We start from the raw sequence: 16741 nt of genomic DNA, 5'->3' as shown, positions 1-16741 counted from the left end.
GTTGAGGGCATGCGGCCTGGTATGGCTCAGGAGGGGGGGCGCTCGCTCGTCCCCACTCCCTTTCCTGACCGGCCGGGTAGTGTGCTTTGGATACGGGTCTAGTATGGATTGTAGGGGGACCCCCTACGTCGATTTTTTGGCATAGGGGGGGTCTCCTTACAACCCATACCAGACCTAAGGGCCTGGTATGCTCCTGGGGGGGGAACCAATGCCGGTTTTGATTTTACAAATTGCCGTGGAGTTCTCCCTCAGGAATGCATACCAAATGCCGTCGCTTGAATGGGCTTTTACATGGTGTGACTAACTTTACACTTTGTAACACCAGCCCTAGTTTTACACTTGCAAACTAAAACTTACGGCGAAAAAACGAAGCTGAAAAGCTTTGTGGATCGCCCTAAGTGCTAATTTGCATACTAGAAGCGGCATTTCGACTCGAAATGCCCCCAGCGGCGGATGCGGTACTGCATCCTAAGATTCGGCAGTGTAATTCAATTACACATGCCGGATCTTCTGCCTAACTTTGGAAAACTGCTTCTGTGGATCAGTTCCAAAGTTAGGACAAGGGATACGATGGAGTAACAGCAGTTACTCCGTCGTATCTCTTTTGTGGATCTGGCCCCAAGGACCCAGAGTATGGAGGAAGAATGGAGAGGCACACACTGCAAGATGCTTAAAGTCCAGTGTGAAGTTTCCACAGTCTGTGTTGATTTGGGGAGCCGTGTCATCTGCTGGTGCTGGTCCGCTGTGCTTCATTAAGTCCAGGGTCAATGCAGCCGTCTACCAGGAGATTTTGGAGCACTTCATGCTTTCTTCCGCAGACAAGCTCTATGGGGATGCTGATTTCATTTTCCAGCAGGACTTGGAACCCGCCCCACATTGTCAATGACCATGGGATTACTGTGCTTGATTGGCCAGCAAACTCGCCTAACCATTGCCAATAGAAAGTAAACTAGCCTAACAGTTGCCAAGAGAAAGATGAGAGACATGAGACCGAACAATGCAGAAGAGCTGGAGGCCACTATTGAAGCATCCTGGTCTTCCATAACACCTCAGCAGTGCCACAGTCTGATAGCTTCCTTGCCACGCCGCATTGAGGCAGTAATTGCTGCAAAAGGGGCCCAAACCAAGTACTGAGTACATATGCATGCTTATACTTTTCAGAGGTCCGATATTGTTCTATGTACAATCCTTGTTTTGATTGCATGTAATATTCAAATTTTCTGAGATGTGGATTTGGGGTTTTCATGAGCTGTAAGCCATAATCATCACAATTATGACAAATCACGGCTTGAACTATCGTGCTTTGCATGTAATGAGTCTATCTCATATATTAGTTTCACCTTTTAAGTTGCATTAGTGAAATAAATTAACTTTTGCACGATATTCAAATTTTTCGAGTTTCACCTGTAATTAATACAGAAAATCATTGGCAGTAGCTTACAAAAAGGGTGCTCTCATTTACTGGCAATTGAAATGGCATCTTTTTTTTCTTTCATTCTTTTAGATGCACACCTGGCAAATTCAGGGCATCTTCCAGGTGTGTTATTTAAAGGAATTTTGCATTTTTATTTGCTACCCTTTAAGCATTATAACAATTATTGCTCCCTGACAAACATATATTTTTTTATGTTTGCATTGGACCATGTTTCCCAAGGCAGTGTTCAGTCCTCCAATTGCCATTTATTTGACAGTTCCTTGACCATCGCCCCTAGGAAATGGTGACTACTGTTTTTTAACATTCAGGTCTTATTGACTTTAACAAGGTTCAGATTTGGCACCCAAACAGACCTGGTAGACGTGATAAAGAAGAGATGGCAATAATACACAGAACTATAGAATATCTGAATGTCCCATATAACCACAATGATGTAGTCACTGACCTTGAACCGTATATTCTGGAGAGTGAAGTCTAGTGGGCCATAGAAAGCATTGCCGATAACAAAGCTAGCAGAAGTAATGGTATCCCAGTTGAGTTATTTAAAATCCTAAAAGATGATGCTCTTAAAGTGCTGCACTCAATATGCCAACAAATTTGGAAAACTCAATAATGGCCACAGGGCTGGAAGAGGCCCATTTAGGTTCCAATACCAAAGAAGGGCAGCGCCAAAGAATGTTCAAACTATTGTACGATCGCACTCATCTCAAACGCTAGCAAGGTTATGCTGAAAATTCTACAATCGAGTGCTACCACAAGTTCAAGCTGGATTTCTAAGAGGCAGAGGAACTAGAGATCAGATTGGCAACATTCGCTGGATCATGGAGAAAGCAAGTGAGTTCCAAAAGAATGTCTGCTTCTGCTTTATTGACTACAGTAAAGCCTTTGATTGTGTGGATCACAAGATGTGGCAAATACTGAAAGAAATAGGAATACCAGACCACCTCACATGTCTTATAAAAAAACCTGTATGCAAGTCAAGAAGCAACAGTTAGAACAGGACATGAAACAACTGACTGGTTCAAAATTGAGAAAGGAGTGTGGCAAGGATTACTTAAATTTTAAGCAGAGTACATAATGCGAAATGCCAGGATTGACGAATTACAAGGCGGAATTAGGATCGCAGAGAGAAATATCAACAACCTGAGATATGTAGAAATGCCAGGATTGACGAATTACAAGCCGGAAATAGGATCGCAGAGAGAAATATCAACAACCTGAGATATGTAGATGATACCACACTAATGACAGAAAGTGAAGAAGAACTAAAGAGTCTCTTAATGAAGGTGAAAGAAGAGAGCGCAAAGGCTGGCCTGAAATTGAACATTAAGAAAACTAAGATCATGGCAACTGGTCCCATCACTCCTTGGCAAATGGAAGGAGAAGAAATAGAAACAGTGACAGATTTTATCTTTCTAGGCTCTAAGATCACGGCAGACGGTGACTGGAGCCATGAATTTAAGAGACGCTTGCTTCTTGGGAAGAAAGCAATGGCAAACCTAGAGAACATTATAAAAAGAAGAGACATAACCCTAATGACAAAGTGCTGTATAGTCAAAGCTATGGTATTCCCAGTAGTATATATGGCTGTGAAAGTTGGACCATAAGGAAGGTTGAACGCCTAAGAATTGATGCTTTTGAACTATGGTGTTGGAGAAGATTCTTGAAAGTCCATTGGACGGCAAGAAGATCAAACCAGTCAATCCTGAAGGAAATTAAACCTGATTTTTCCCTGGAAGGACAGATCCTGAAGCTGAAACTCGAATACTTTGGTCACCTAATGCAAAAAGAGGACTCGTTGGAAAAGATGCTGGGAAACATGGAAGGAAAAAGGAGTGAATGACAGAAAACAAGATATATAGCTTAATCGAAACAATGAACATGAAGTTAAGAAAACTCTGGGAGGCAGTGGAGAACAGAAAAGCCTGGCATGTTTTGGTCCATGAGGTCACGAAGAGTCAGACATGACTAAATGACTGAACAACAACAACAAGTCTATAATAAGGCTTACCTGTAGGTACTCTAAATATCTCCTTAACATGCATTTACTGTAGATGCAACCGGTAACGGTGAATGCGCTTTGAAGTCCTGTGCCGTAAACACTGCTCTAGAGATGCATACTAGCAAATTATAACTTTGCCTTACAGGTTTTAAAAAAAAACAGCTAGCGGTTTACTACCACTTTAAATATAATAGAGACAACAAGAACATATTTTGTGATGCATTCACCAACTGACCTCCAATATTTGTCTTCCACAAAGAAAATGGCCTTTCTCTCATCCTTTAAAAACATAGCAGCATCTATTTTCTTCACGGTTCTTGGAAACCCAAAATTGGTGATGGGCCGAGGGTATCCCCAGAGCATTTTAAAGCCGCTTGTTGCCCAATACTGCTGCCCTGTTAAAACAGAGGTTTTTGTTAAATCACCAGTTATTTAAGGAAAGTCCATGGGAGATGCAGGGAATTTTTGAGTTATACTAAGTGGAAATCCTATACACTACTCATATTACACTTTAAAACTAGGCAAACCTTGATTACAGCGTATAATGACCGCAACCTTGCTTTTTTCTCTTGGGGACTTAATGGGGGGTTTCCATACAGGTAGTGAGAGTGCAGATGAAAAGTTTATGTTTCAAACTGGCTGCTATAAACGTTATTGTGCTTCTAGCTTCAGAAAAGTATAAATAGCATTTCCAGAATTCAACAAATTAGACAGTTCGTTCACACCTTTAACGTACACTCACTGTACAATTAAGATACCACTGGCTGCTTGAAACCAATGTATATCAAACACGTGGGTCAGTAGGGAACAAGGGATTGGGGATTTTGGTGGGGATTTTTTCGGCACTGATAGGAAACGGTTTGATAAAAAGTAACAATGTTTATTAAACATAAAACAAATACAATAAAACGACATTTAGGCACAGGCCCCACATTTGCACATCAGAGAACAAAAACCGACTGTGTCAATTGCAGGAAACCAATGACCTCGACCGGTTTCGCGGTGATACCGCTTCTTCAGGAGGTAATTTCTAAAGGATATTCATAAAACATGTAAATGAAACAAGCAAAAAATATACGGTATGTAAACATTATGTTAAAAACACTGCAGCATGCTCCTCAAAGGAGAAAAAACTTACCCAAATTGGTCATATGATCAAGCGCAGGGCCCGGTCATTGCCTTCTTTGGCGCATGGAGGGGGATTTTTATATAGAACGGGCTCTGATAGAGTAAAAAGTGTAGTCAATAAAAGATGGTAGGAATTGGATTTGTTAGTGTGAGGTTGGACACCAGGTGTGAGGAAAGTTGAGTGTGCACGGGTGGGAAGAACCGGGGAATATAAATGTGTACTGAGGGAAGTGGAAAAACAGGGTGATTGGGAATGGAGAATGTGTGAACAGGAAGGGGGAAATGTAAGAGGAGTGTAAGGGAAGCGAAGGAACAGGGGGGGAAAAAAATAATCCGAAAAAGAAGGACTGAGGGAGGAAGGGGGGGGGATTGGGTTTAATGGTGGGGGGTTGTTGGGTGGAGAGGGGAGGGGGGGGGAAGAAGGGAATGGGGAAAAAGAGGAGGGGGAGGGGGGCGGGAGGGCCGAGAAGAAAAAAAAGAAGAAGGAGGAGGTATTGTTGTTATAGGAGAGAGGCCAAGAGTGGGGGGGGGGAACAAGGGGGAAAAATTGGAACAACCAGAAGGGACAACCAAAGAAAGATTAATGCACAAACTGATGTGGAGGGACAACCAGAGTGTAAAGATAATTAGAAATACAAAGATCGAAAAAGAGAATGAATAAGAAAGGAAAGAAAACAGGAGGCAGGGAGAGGCAGAAGGAAAGGGATCAGGGAAGGAAAAGGGGGGGGGAGAAAGGGGGAGAAAACAGGGATTGAAAAGGAGTGAAAAGGGAAGAGGGGAAAAGGAGAGTAGAAAAGGAAAGAAGGGAGAGAGAGAGGAAAGGGAAAGTGGGGCTGGGAAAATGGGGGGAAGGAAGGGGGGGAGGAGGAAAGGGAAAAAGGAGTGTTGGGGGCACTAACAGGTATAAATAAACAGTGGGAAGAGGGGGTGCAGGACAGGACTGTCCCAAGGGAGTGCAAAGTGATATGATGAACAGCAACGGGGGGGGGAGGGGAAAAGGGGAAGAAAGAGAGGCAAGTGAAGGGAAAAAGGAGGGACAGTGATGGGCGATAAGGGAAGGGGGGAGGGGGGAGGAAGACCCAGGAAGATTAGAAAGGAGGGGAAGGATTAGGGCACCAACCACCGCAAAAGAGCCAATCAAAGATTGGTAGACCACAAAGGGTCCTTACCATAAAATTAGTAGATATTCAAAAATACTGGGGCACATAAGGACAGAAATATTCAGTCAGGCAGAAGATGGATGTATTTCCAGATTAGGGGCAATGCATCTTTACACTCTGGTTGTCCCTCTGTTCTCTTGCCCTTATTCCTCTCCTCTTCCTCTTTTCACTTCACATCAGTTTGTGCATTAATCTTTCTTTGGTTGTCCCTTCTGGTTGTTCCAATTGTTCCCCCTTGTTCCCCCCCACTCTTGGCCTCTCTCCTATAACAACAATACCTCCTCCTCCTTCTTCTTTTTCTTCTCGGCCCTCCCGCCCCCCTCCCCTCCTCTTTTTCCCCATTCCCTTCTTTTCCCCCCCCTCCCCTCTCCACCCAACAACCCCCCACCATTAAACCTAATCCCCCCCTTCCTCCCTCAGTCCTTCTTTTCGGATTATTTTATTTTTTCCCCTGTTCCTTCGATTCCCTTACACTCCTCTTACATTTCCCCCTTCCTGTTCACACATTCTCCATTCCCAATCACCCTGTTTTTCCACTTCCCTCAGTACACATTTATATTCCCCAGTTCTTCCCACCCGTGCACACTCAACTTTCCTCACACCTGGTGTCCAACCTCACACTAACAAATCCAATTCCTACCATCTTTTATTGACTACACTTTTTACTCTATCAGAGCCCGTTCTATATAAAAATCCCCCTCCATGCGCCAAAGAAGGCAATGACCGGGGCCCTGCGCTTGATCATATGACCAATTTGGGTGAGTTTTTTCTCCTTTGAGGAGCATGCTGCAGTGTTTTTAACATAATGTTTACATACCGTATATTTTTTGCTTGTTTCATTTACAAGTTTTATGAATATCCTTTAGAAATTACCTCCTGAAGAAGTGGTATCACCGCGAAACCGGTCGAGGTCATTGGTTTCCTGCAATTGACACAGTCGGTTTTTGTTCTCTGATGTGCAAATGTGGGGCCTGTGCCTAAATGTCGTTTTATTGTATTTGTTTTATGTTTAATAAACATTGTTACTTTTTATCAAACCGTTTCCTATCAGTGCCAAAAAAATCCCCACCAAAATCCCCAATCCCTTGTTCCCTACTGACCCACGTGTTTGATATACATTGGTTTCAAGCAGCCAGTGGTATCTTAAACAACCAGGTCTCACCATTTTACATATTAAATGGGATGTTGGCACATTGTACTACCTCTACCACTATTTTAAAAGAGGCTATACTCTCCCTTTCCAAACCCTGTACAATTAAGATGAACTCCAGGAAGATATAAAAAAAAACAAAGAAAGTTATGTGATTTTTTGAAAATCATTAAAGCCCAACTCTGGGCAACTAATAAATTATCGCTTGCAGTGGAGCTGCTTCTGCACTGCAAGGGTTAATTGCTCATTTAGGTATAGGGCAATGTTGGCGAACCTTGGCACCCCAGACGTTTTGGAACTTAATTTCCCATGATGCTCATGCACTCTGCAGGGTAGTTGAGTATCATGGAAATTCTAGTTCCAAAACATTTGGGGTGCCAAGGTTTGCCATCACTGGTCTATGGGAACAAAAAAGAACATTTCCTGATGCTCTGCTCCTCCTTGCGCCTAGACTGGTCCCACAGCCCCTTCTCCCGCGCAGTGTTGCCAACCTACCAGATTGAAATTCACTGACATAACACCCAAAATTTACTGGCCCAGCCATGTTTTAACTGGCATTTCCAAAGTTCCAAAATACAGTTTTAAAGCGGAGTCCCATCCAGAAATGAATCAAGAAGTTAAAGCGGCATTTTACCCATGACCACTTGATAGAAAATAATGTTCTTTAAGGAACATACATTCCACATTAATAATTATGCTACCAAAATTAGTCTGCTGTAAATTACCTCTTGCATTGCTCCTGTTTCTTCTTGCTTGAGACTGACATTTGCTGTGTCAGCCCGTGAACAGCCCCTGAACAGCAGTAAATCATAAAGCGGAACTAAATGCATTGATTTAATGGTTTTAAAAAACAGTTACATTCCTTGAATGCTGGGATTGCCAACTGTCATATTTGTTTGTGTCCTTAACCAAACAGTCAAATGATCAAATGACTGGTGTCATAACCGATCACATGTGCAGTATCATGACAACTGCAGATCAAACAGAAGCCACTTCCTTGGCTCTAGAGCATAGGAGGGTTTAACCACTTAGCGACCAGCTGCCCACAATCTACTGCGGACGAGTGGTACTGTAGGCAAATGAATGTATCCCGTGCGTCGCTGCCTAATTCGCCGCCTCCCGCTGTGGTTGTACACAGTGGGAGTCTGTCAACAAGGCCAATGATTCACAGCTGGGACATGCTGATCGGCTGTGTACATTCGCAGCCCAGAGCTCTGTGTTGACATTCAACACAGAGCTCTATGTACACGGAACAATCTCTTTGTTTCTCATCCCTGCAAAACAGAGATGAGAAACTTAGAGATCAGTTAGTAAAAGCAGCACACTTTACACATAGGTGTCCGTCTCGTCCAGCTCCATCCAGGTGTCCGTCTCGTCCAGCGTGTCCATCTGCGGCCTCCGTCCAGGTGAGCGTCTCCAGTGTGCGTTTTTATATTTTGGTGCGAGCTGAGAGGAGCCGAATTTCCTGTGTGTTCGGCTCCTCTCGTCTTGTCTCGGCTTGTCTTGGCTCCTCTCGCATTGCTGCGTGCGGAGCCGAGCGTGGCCGAGCCTAGCCGAGTGCGCAGTACACTCGGCTCGGCTCGAAAATGTCGGAGACAGCGGGGATCGGTGGGTTATTGGCGTATATTGTGCACCCACGATTTTCCCACGATTTTAAGGGGAAAAAAGTGCACGGTATACGCCGATAAATACGGTAATAGACCAACACAAAGTGGCACATAATTGTGAAGTCAAAGGAAAATGATAGTTACAAAGTAGCTACATAGTAGGCGAGGTTGATAAAAGTCCATCAAGCGATATGATAAATGGCTTTCAGATTTTTTTTAAAAAGAAATATCTGAAAAGTGTGGGGTGCATTTGTATTACTATTACCAAACGGTCTTGTGTCTATTTTCTTGGTGCAAATTCACAGCTGAGTTAAAGGAATATATATGCATGTTCTTATAGGTGCTTGTAGTAGCTTTCCTTCAACCAGGTGTGTCAGAGGGGCTTTAGGGTGTTCTTGGAGTCAAGGCAGAGAACAGAGAACCCATTTTACCAAGCAGCCCCTTTGGGGGGGGGTCGCTTGTACCATATTGCTGAGTTTAGATGACAAACCTATTGAATCACTCACCTTTAAAGAGATAGACAATATCTCTACCAGTAAATTCATATGCTGCATCAACCCTTCCCAAGTTTGGCCATACAGTTTTGATGGAGAAGGTGTCAATGTTGCGTGTTCTTGCACTTTTCCTCCAAAAAACCCTTAGATAAAAAATACAATATTTGAAATAAATAATAGATAAATAGATAGATAGATAGATAGATAGATAGATATCCCTATGTTTATTGGAAAACATTGTGGGGCAGATCCACAGAGAGAGTACGCCGGCGTACTTTCAGATTTCCCGCGTTGTATCTTTAGTTTGAATCCTCAAACTAAGATACGACGGCATGACGGCATCTGGGTTAGATCCGACAGGCGTACGGCTTCGTACACCTTCGGATCTTAAATGCAATACTTTGGCGTCCGCTGGGTGGAGTTTGCGTCGTTTTCCGCGTCGGGTATGCAAATTAGCTATTTCCGACGATCCGCGAACGTACGTGCGCGCGGCCGTCGCATTCTTTTACGTCGTCTCTAGTCGGCTTTTTCCGGCGTATAGTTAAAACTGGTGTTTTGCGGCATATAGTTAGACTTGCCATGTTAAGTATGGCCGTCGTTCCCGCGTTTAATTTGAATTTTTTTTTTTTCCGTAAGTCGTCCGTGAATCGGGATGGGCGTAATTCACGTCTATGTTAAAAAAAAATGACGTCCTAGCGACGTCATTTAGCGCAATGCACGGCGGGAAATTTAGGGACGGCGCATGCGCAGTTCATTCAGCACGGGGACGCGCTTCATTTAAATTAAACACGCCCCCTAATCGCCGATTAGAATTCCGCCGCCAGAGATAGACTACGCCGCGGTAACTTACGGCGCAAAATCTTTAAGGATTCGAAGATAACACAAGTAAGTTACAGCGGCGTAGCGTATCTCTGATACGCTGCGCCGGGGCAGATCTTTGTGGATCTGCCCCTGTATGTATAGCATGTAATATTTACTGATTTAAAGTAGTATGAAAGGCAAAAATGGGAAGAGCAATAAGGTTAGTCTCTGTATGTGTAAACATCAGACTTTTTTAATTAAAAGAGGCAAATTGAGAACCTAAATAGAACCTAAAGCTCCACCTGCTGTTTTAAAATAATAATGAAATATATTGTTATGCTATATTTCACATTTAACAAAAGCAAAATTATTTAAAAAAGGCTGGCCTAAATAAAGAAATACATTATGTGCAAGCACAGTATACATTCTCTGAGTATAGAGATTGATATTACATTACAGTCTGCATCTATAGCAGGCCATACACGGTCGAATTTCGAACAAATTTTCTTTTCAAAATCAGAAAGTTCCTTTTTTTTGTGATCCGATGATGCCACCATTGATTTTCGAAATTCGGCCGACCAAACCATCATGTTCCCGGGAATATTCGTTTCTCTCCGGGAATATTCTTTTCTTGCACATGCACATTTTTTTTTTCTATTACATTTCTCGCACGATTCTCCCATCATTGATCAGAAAATCATTTGTTTTTTCAAAATATTTCCAACATGTCGGATTCCTCAAATTTGATTGCCGCACGAAAATCGGCTGATGATGCAGCCCACTAACGGTGCGAAATTTGTACGAAAATTCTTTGATACGATTTTCGAAAGAAAATTCTTTCGAAATTCAAACCGTGTATGGCCTGCTATAGATGCAGACTGTAATGTAATATAAGGGTGTATGTCTGTATGATGCCTGTGTTTAGTAGCAGCCTTGATTTCTATGGCAGAACTTGTGGCTCCCAGGTAGGGAAATATGCACCCATTGTTTGCTGTAATGCCCAAAACAAATACGTGCATGTCTTAACAATTTGCCGACCAGCCGCCGTCGTTTTACGGCGGCAGGTCGGCTCCCCTGCGCGAGAGCACGTAGCTATACGTCGGCTCTCGCGCAGGCCACTAGGGGCGTCCCCGACTCCCGTGTGTGTGCCCGGCGGGCGAGATCGCCGCCGGGCACACGTGATCGCTCGTTACAGAGCGAGGACCGGGAGCTGTGTGTGTAAACACACAGCTCCCAGTCCTGTGAGGGAGAGAAATGCTGATCTTCTGTTCATACAATGTATGAACAGAAGATCAGCCATTTCCCCTAGTGAGGCCACCCCCCCTACAGTTAGAACACACCCAGGGAACATACTTAACCCCTTCCCCGCCCCCTAGTGTTAACCCCTTCACTGCCAGTGGCATTTATAGTAATCCAATGCATTTTTATAGCACTGATCGCTATAAAAATGCCAATGGTCCCAAAAATGTGTCAAAAGTGTCCGAAGTGTCCGCCATAATGTCGCAGTACCGAAAAAAATCGCTGATCGCCGCCATTACTAGTAAAAAAAAAATATTAATAAAAATACCCCCTATTTTTTAAACACTATAACTTTTGCGCAAACCAATCAATAAACGCTTATTGCGATTTTTTTTACGAAAAATATGTAGAAGAATACGTATCGGCCTAAACTGAGGGAAAAAAAAATTTTATATATATTTTTGGGGGATATTTATTACAGCAAAAAGAAAAAAATATTCATTTTTTTCAAAATTGTCGCTATATTTTTGTTTATAGCGCAAAAACTAAAAGCCGCAGAGGTGATCAAATACCACCAAAAGAAAGCTTTTTGAGAAAAAAGGGACGCCAATTTTGTTTGGGAGCCACGGCGCACGACCGCGCAATTGTCAGTTAAAGCGACGCAGTGGCGAATCGCAAAAAGTGCTCTGGTCTTTGACCAGCAATATGGTCCGGGGGTTAAGTGGTTAAATAGACATGTGCAGAATGGAAAAATTTGTTTAGCTAGATTTAATTCCTTTTCGGAATTCATTTAATTTATTCGAATGATAAACTATTTGAATTTTCCGAATAATTTAGACCGAATTCGAAAAATTGGAATAGCTTCGAATTCCATTCGAATTGCATTTGAATCGTATGCCATTCAAAATTCAATTTATTCTATTCAAAAATTTAAATTTTGCAACATGGTTATATTCTCCCTTTTCCATTTTTTTCTTTTCTATTTTTTTCTATTCTATTCAAATTTATTATATTCAAAATTCAATTAACGGCAGATGGTTATATTTTTTCTATTCTATCATTTTTTTTTCTATTCTTTACTATTCTAATCAATTCTATTCTTTTATTTTCTATTCTATTCTATTCAATTTTTTTCTATTCTATTTTTTTTATTCAAATATTGTTTTTTTAATTCTATGCTTTTATTTACTTTTCTATTCCTTTCTATTCTTTTCTTTCCTATTGTAATGGATTCTAATTTATTCTATTTAAAATTCGAATTTCTGAAGATGGTTATATTTTTTTTTAGTTTGTTCTATTCTATTCTATTTTTTATTCTGTTCTGTTCTTTTATTTTCTATTCATTCAAATTTATTCTATTCAAAATTCAATTTACAGAATATGGTTATATTCTTCCTATTATATTGTTTTTTTCTATTTTATTCTATTCTATTCTATTTTTTATTCTATTCCCTTATTTTCTGTTCTATTTTATTCAGTTTTTTTATTTTATATTCTATTCTGTTCTGTTTTACTCTATTATTTTTATTTCTATTATATCCTATATTTTTCTAGTCTATTATTTTTTATTCTGTTCGAAAACTGTTCTGATTAGAATTTTGTCCGGAATTTGGTTTTGTTATTGCAGATTATTTTAAATTCATTACTATAGTAATTCAAAAAATTCAGATACATCCATATTTCCAAACAACGAGAAATTCAGCTTTAAGATCACTGAGGTTTATTTTTGTGGTTGCTTGAAAAAAAGAAAACTTCTTCTAAAAAATAAAATCTTAGACTTACTCATCCTTGAAGAATAGTAAATCTCCCCTCATCGCGGTGACGGCATCAAACTCTAAATTTGTGTTACACCTTTCCGGCACTGCTGGATCTTTTGGGGCATTGGTTGTCTTAGGCTTCTTGGTGGCTGTTGGCCGAGGTTTCTTCGTAGGAATAGGCCGTGGGACTCTTGTTGGTTTAGGCTTGGGTTTTCTGGTTGGAATAGGCTGGGGTAACTTTGTTGGCTTTGGCTGTTTCCTTGTGGGAATGGGTTTAGGAATCTTTGTTGGTTTCGGCTGTGGTGACTTTGTTGGATTGGAATTTGTATTTCCTCTTCCTGTTTTTGAAACATATGGTAAAGTCTATTGTTCTAATCACCATACAGTATATATTCATTATCTTACTGTCGCTTTAAATCGGAATCCATTACTGACAGGAACTGAAGTATATTACGTCCACTTCCTGTCCAGCAGACATATAGCTTAATGTGTCACCTTTTCAAAATGATAAGAAATAATTGCATTCCAAGTTTGTGATGCTCCTGTTATGCGGCGTACACACGATCAGTCCATCCGATGAGAACAGTCTGATGGACCGTTTTCATTGGTTAACCGATGAAGCTGACTGATGGTCCGTCACGCCTACACACCATTGGTTAAAAAAACGATCGTGTCAGAACGCGGTGGCGTAAAACACAACGATGTGCTGAAAAAAATGAAGTTCAATGCTTCCAAGCATGCGTTGACTTGATTCTGAGCATGCATGGATTTTTAACCGATGGTTGTGCCTACTAACGATCGGTTTCTTCCGGGGCTAAAGTGGTTAAATAAAGCTTTACAAAAATCACTATATCTAATTCATTAAAGGGGTTGTAAAGACAAAAATATTTTCCTCTTAAATTAAAGTCTGACAGTAGCTGATAAAGTAAAAAGTAATGTTTTGCATTATAACTAGTTTGATACCTGTTGAAATCGAGCCGTTTTATTCACCTTCAGCACTCCTGAATCGTTATTCTCACTGACTTCCTGGTTTGCGGTGCGCATTCATTCTTGCTACATCACGGCCTAATGGGAACTACAGTTCCCAATAGGCTTAGCCTCCATGCCTGTGAGGGATAAGAGAGCATCTTCACACAGGGCTGTAGTCATAGGGAGGGGGTGAGCACATTCTGCTTTCCACCATGCAAAACGGCTCAGATGCTGGTGGAAAGCAAGAAGAGGAGAGACAGGAAATGGCATTTTCAAACCTGGATTACTGTATTTTGGAGGTCAAGGGGAAAAACGAGGCAAGTGATATTTAAATGCTCTAGCTTACAGCAATCAATTGATCTAATAAAAAACGAACCTTTAGTGTTCCTTTAAATGTAGTGTTTTTAATTATAGACGTTCTGCCCTCACAATGTGGGGTGTAATGTCTCCCTGCCTGTGATTAGTGCAGCGCCGTGCAGACTTTCTGGCGGGCTCTGCACGTGGACTGTGCGAACACGCCGGAGCTCATCCCTAATCTTAACTAAGAGTTAGCTATTTTGTTTGTAAAACTCCAAAACACAAATGATAAAAGTATGCATTAGCATTTACCATTACATTACAATTGCAAATAGTGTCAGGCATGCTCTGTTACTGTGAGGCACTAGATAACATAACATGTGGCCTAGCTGAAAGGAATCCCTGACAGAAAAGTAATACTATACACACATACAAATGCAGTTGAATTACTAGAACATATGCTACTTAACAAGTTGGCTGTTTTTTAACCGATGGTTAAATAACCGATGGCGCGCACACACGATCGGTTTTGATTAAGTGACAATTATTTTGTTCAATCCATTTTTGAAGTTTTGCGTGGAATGTGTCAGATTTGGCTTTCTGTTTCTCCACTTTTTTGTGTCATACCAATACAAACAAAATAAATAAACATGAGAACGCCTAAACATTTGTAATTGCAACAAATTTCTGGGTGAAGTTGTGCATTATCTGACAGAAATGCAGTAGTGCCAATACTAATGGTCATAACTGTATATATTCATATATATATATTATGTTGCAATAAATCTATACATCAAAGATAGGTAACAAAAGGCACGCATACCAGGGAGGCACGCAATATTATTTTTTGTTGCACTTGGAAGATTGTCACGTGGCATGTGCACAGGCCTGGACTGGCCCACCAGAGGAAGAACAGGGGATCCTGATGGATGTCTTTACTGCCTGGTTCCCTTACCAGGAATGGCGGCAGCAGCACCCGTGATGAGTCAATCCAAAGATCGGCTTCGGGTGCCGACACTGCAGGCTCCCTGGACAGGTAAGTGTCCGAAAATTAAAAGTCAGCAGCTACAGTATTTGTAGCTGCTGACTTTTATTTTTTTTTCCCTGGCAGAACTCTGTTAGGCCCCTTTCACACATGCGGATCCCGGGAAGATACATTTTTGGACATCCGCTTGCTTAGTAGGAATCGCTCCGTTGTTCCCTGCTGAGCCGGCAGATGACAAGTCTGTCTCTGCACACTCTGTCTCTGCAGAGACGGACCAGTCAGGCCTCGTACACACGACAGAGTTTCTCGGCAGAATTTGGCGAGAAACTCGGTCAGAGCCTGATTCTGCCGAGAAACTCTGTCGTCTGTACACTTTCGGCCCGATGGAGCCGCCGAGGAACTCGTCGAGAAAATAGAGAACATGTTCTCTATTTTCTCGTTGTTCTATGGGAGAAGGCAGCCCTCCGAGCTCCTCGGCGGCTTCATCCCTGAACTCGACGAGGAACTCGAGGTGTTTGGCACGTCGAGTTCCTCGGCCGTGTGTACGAGGCCTCAGATCTCCGCTCCGCCTCTATGGGGGGATCGGATGAAAACGAACCGTCTGTCCGTTTTCATCCAATCCGCCAGACGGATGCAAAATAGGGATTGCATCCGTCACACTTTTGCGGAGAGGATCTGAACGGTCCGCACGTGTGAAAGGGGACTGAGACAGTATAATTTGGTTTGCTGCAGGCTGGCTGGCTGGTAAATGAGCTGGGAATGCTTGTTCTTTTTGGACTTCTGGGTCACTCCACCTTGAGGAGATCAGGAGTGGGACTTTCCAATCACCTCGTGCTCTGCCATCCGGAAGCCCCCTGGATCAGTCCAATGTTCCCAGAGCTAAAAATAGCAAGATGAGCCCAAGGATTTTTTTATAGTTATCAAACAGTTTTAATAAAATGTGTTCAATGTTATATTTAACAGAGAAAAGGGTAGTTTAAAGAAGATATAGTACTCCTTAGAGCCGGTTCACACTGGGGCGACTCGTCAGGCGACTTAGCCGCCTGACAAGTCGCGTCCCATTCTAGTCAAAAGAACCGTTCTAATAGGAGCGACGCAAGTCGCTCCGACTTAGAAAAAGGTTCTTGTACGACTTTGGGGGCGACTCGGGGCGACTTGCATTGACTTCTATACAGAAGTCATTTTGCAAGTCGCCTCTGAAGTCGTCTTCAGGACGCCTTGCCGAGTCGCTCCCGAAGTTATGCCGCCCCAGTGTGAACCGGCTCTTTAGGTGCCCCTTGAATGAATGGTATGTGATGTTTTGCTTTACAAATCAGCATTTACTTCATAGTGGGTTACTGAAGAAACATCATGTTACATGTGTCAGATTTTGTTTCACTTTTGCTATTTAAAAAAACAAAAGTTTACTATAAAATAACATACCATAAAGAGCTTGGATTCCAGCAATATCATCCGAAAAGAGTTTAAACTTGCTTGGATCCACAACTGAATTTTCAAGCAAGGTTGGGTACATTATGGCACGCTCATCTTTTGAGTGCTCCAGTCCTAGAGCATGTCCCAGCTCATGAAGAGCAACAAGGAAGAGATTGGTGCCTGCAGTTTAAAATAAAAGGTTATTTATCAAGCATAGGTACTGTATATACTGTACTTCTAAGGTTTTCATGTAGTTGTCTGGTATCGGTAAATGTGTATATACCTGTTTTTTTTTTTTTAAGTA

At 41.9% G+C, this 16741-nt stretch overlaps 1 protein-coding gene across 1 annotated transcript in view; it reads right to left on the bottom strand.

The window, feature by feature from the left end:
- Positions 1-16741, bottom strand: part of LOC120929026 (collagenase 3-like) — a 44801-nt gene that overhangs the window by 8291 nt on the left and 19769 nt on the right. The window contains exons 5-8 of the mRNA XM_040340212.1: positions 16447-16617; positions 12799-13111; positions 8989-9119; positions 3673-3832 (exon numbers count right to left, since the gene is read on the bottom strand). Coding sequence (XP_040196146.1) covers positions 3673-3832; positions 8989-9119; positions 12799-13111; positions 16447-16617 — 775 coding nt within the window. The remainder of the gene's footprint in view (positions 1-3672; positions 3833-8988; positions 9120-12798; positions 13112-16446; positions 16618-16741) is intronic.

Source organism: Rana temporaria, chromosome 2 (assembly GCF_905171775.1).
Source record: "Rana temporaria chromosome 2, aRanTem1.1, whole genome shotgun sequence".
Classification (NCBI taxonomy): Eukaryota; Metazoa; Chordata; class Amphibia; order Anura; family Ranidae; genus Rana; species Rana temporaria.
This window is presented reverse-complemented; position numbering and strand designations above follow the sequence as displayed.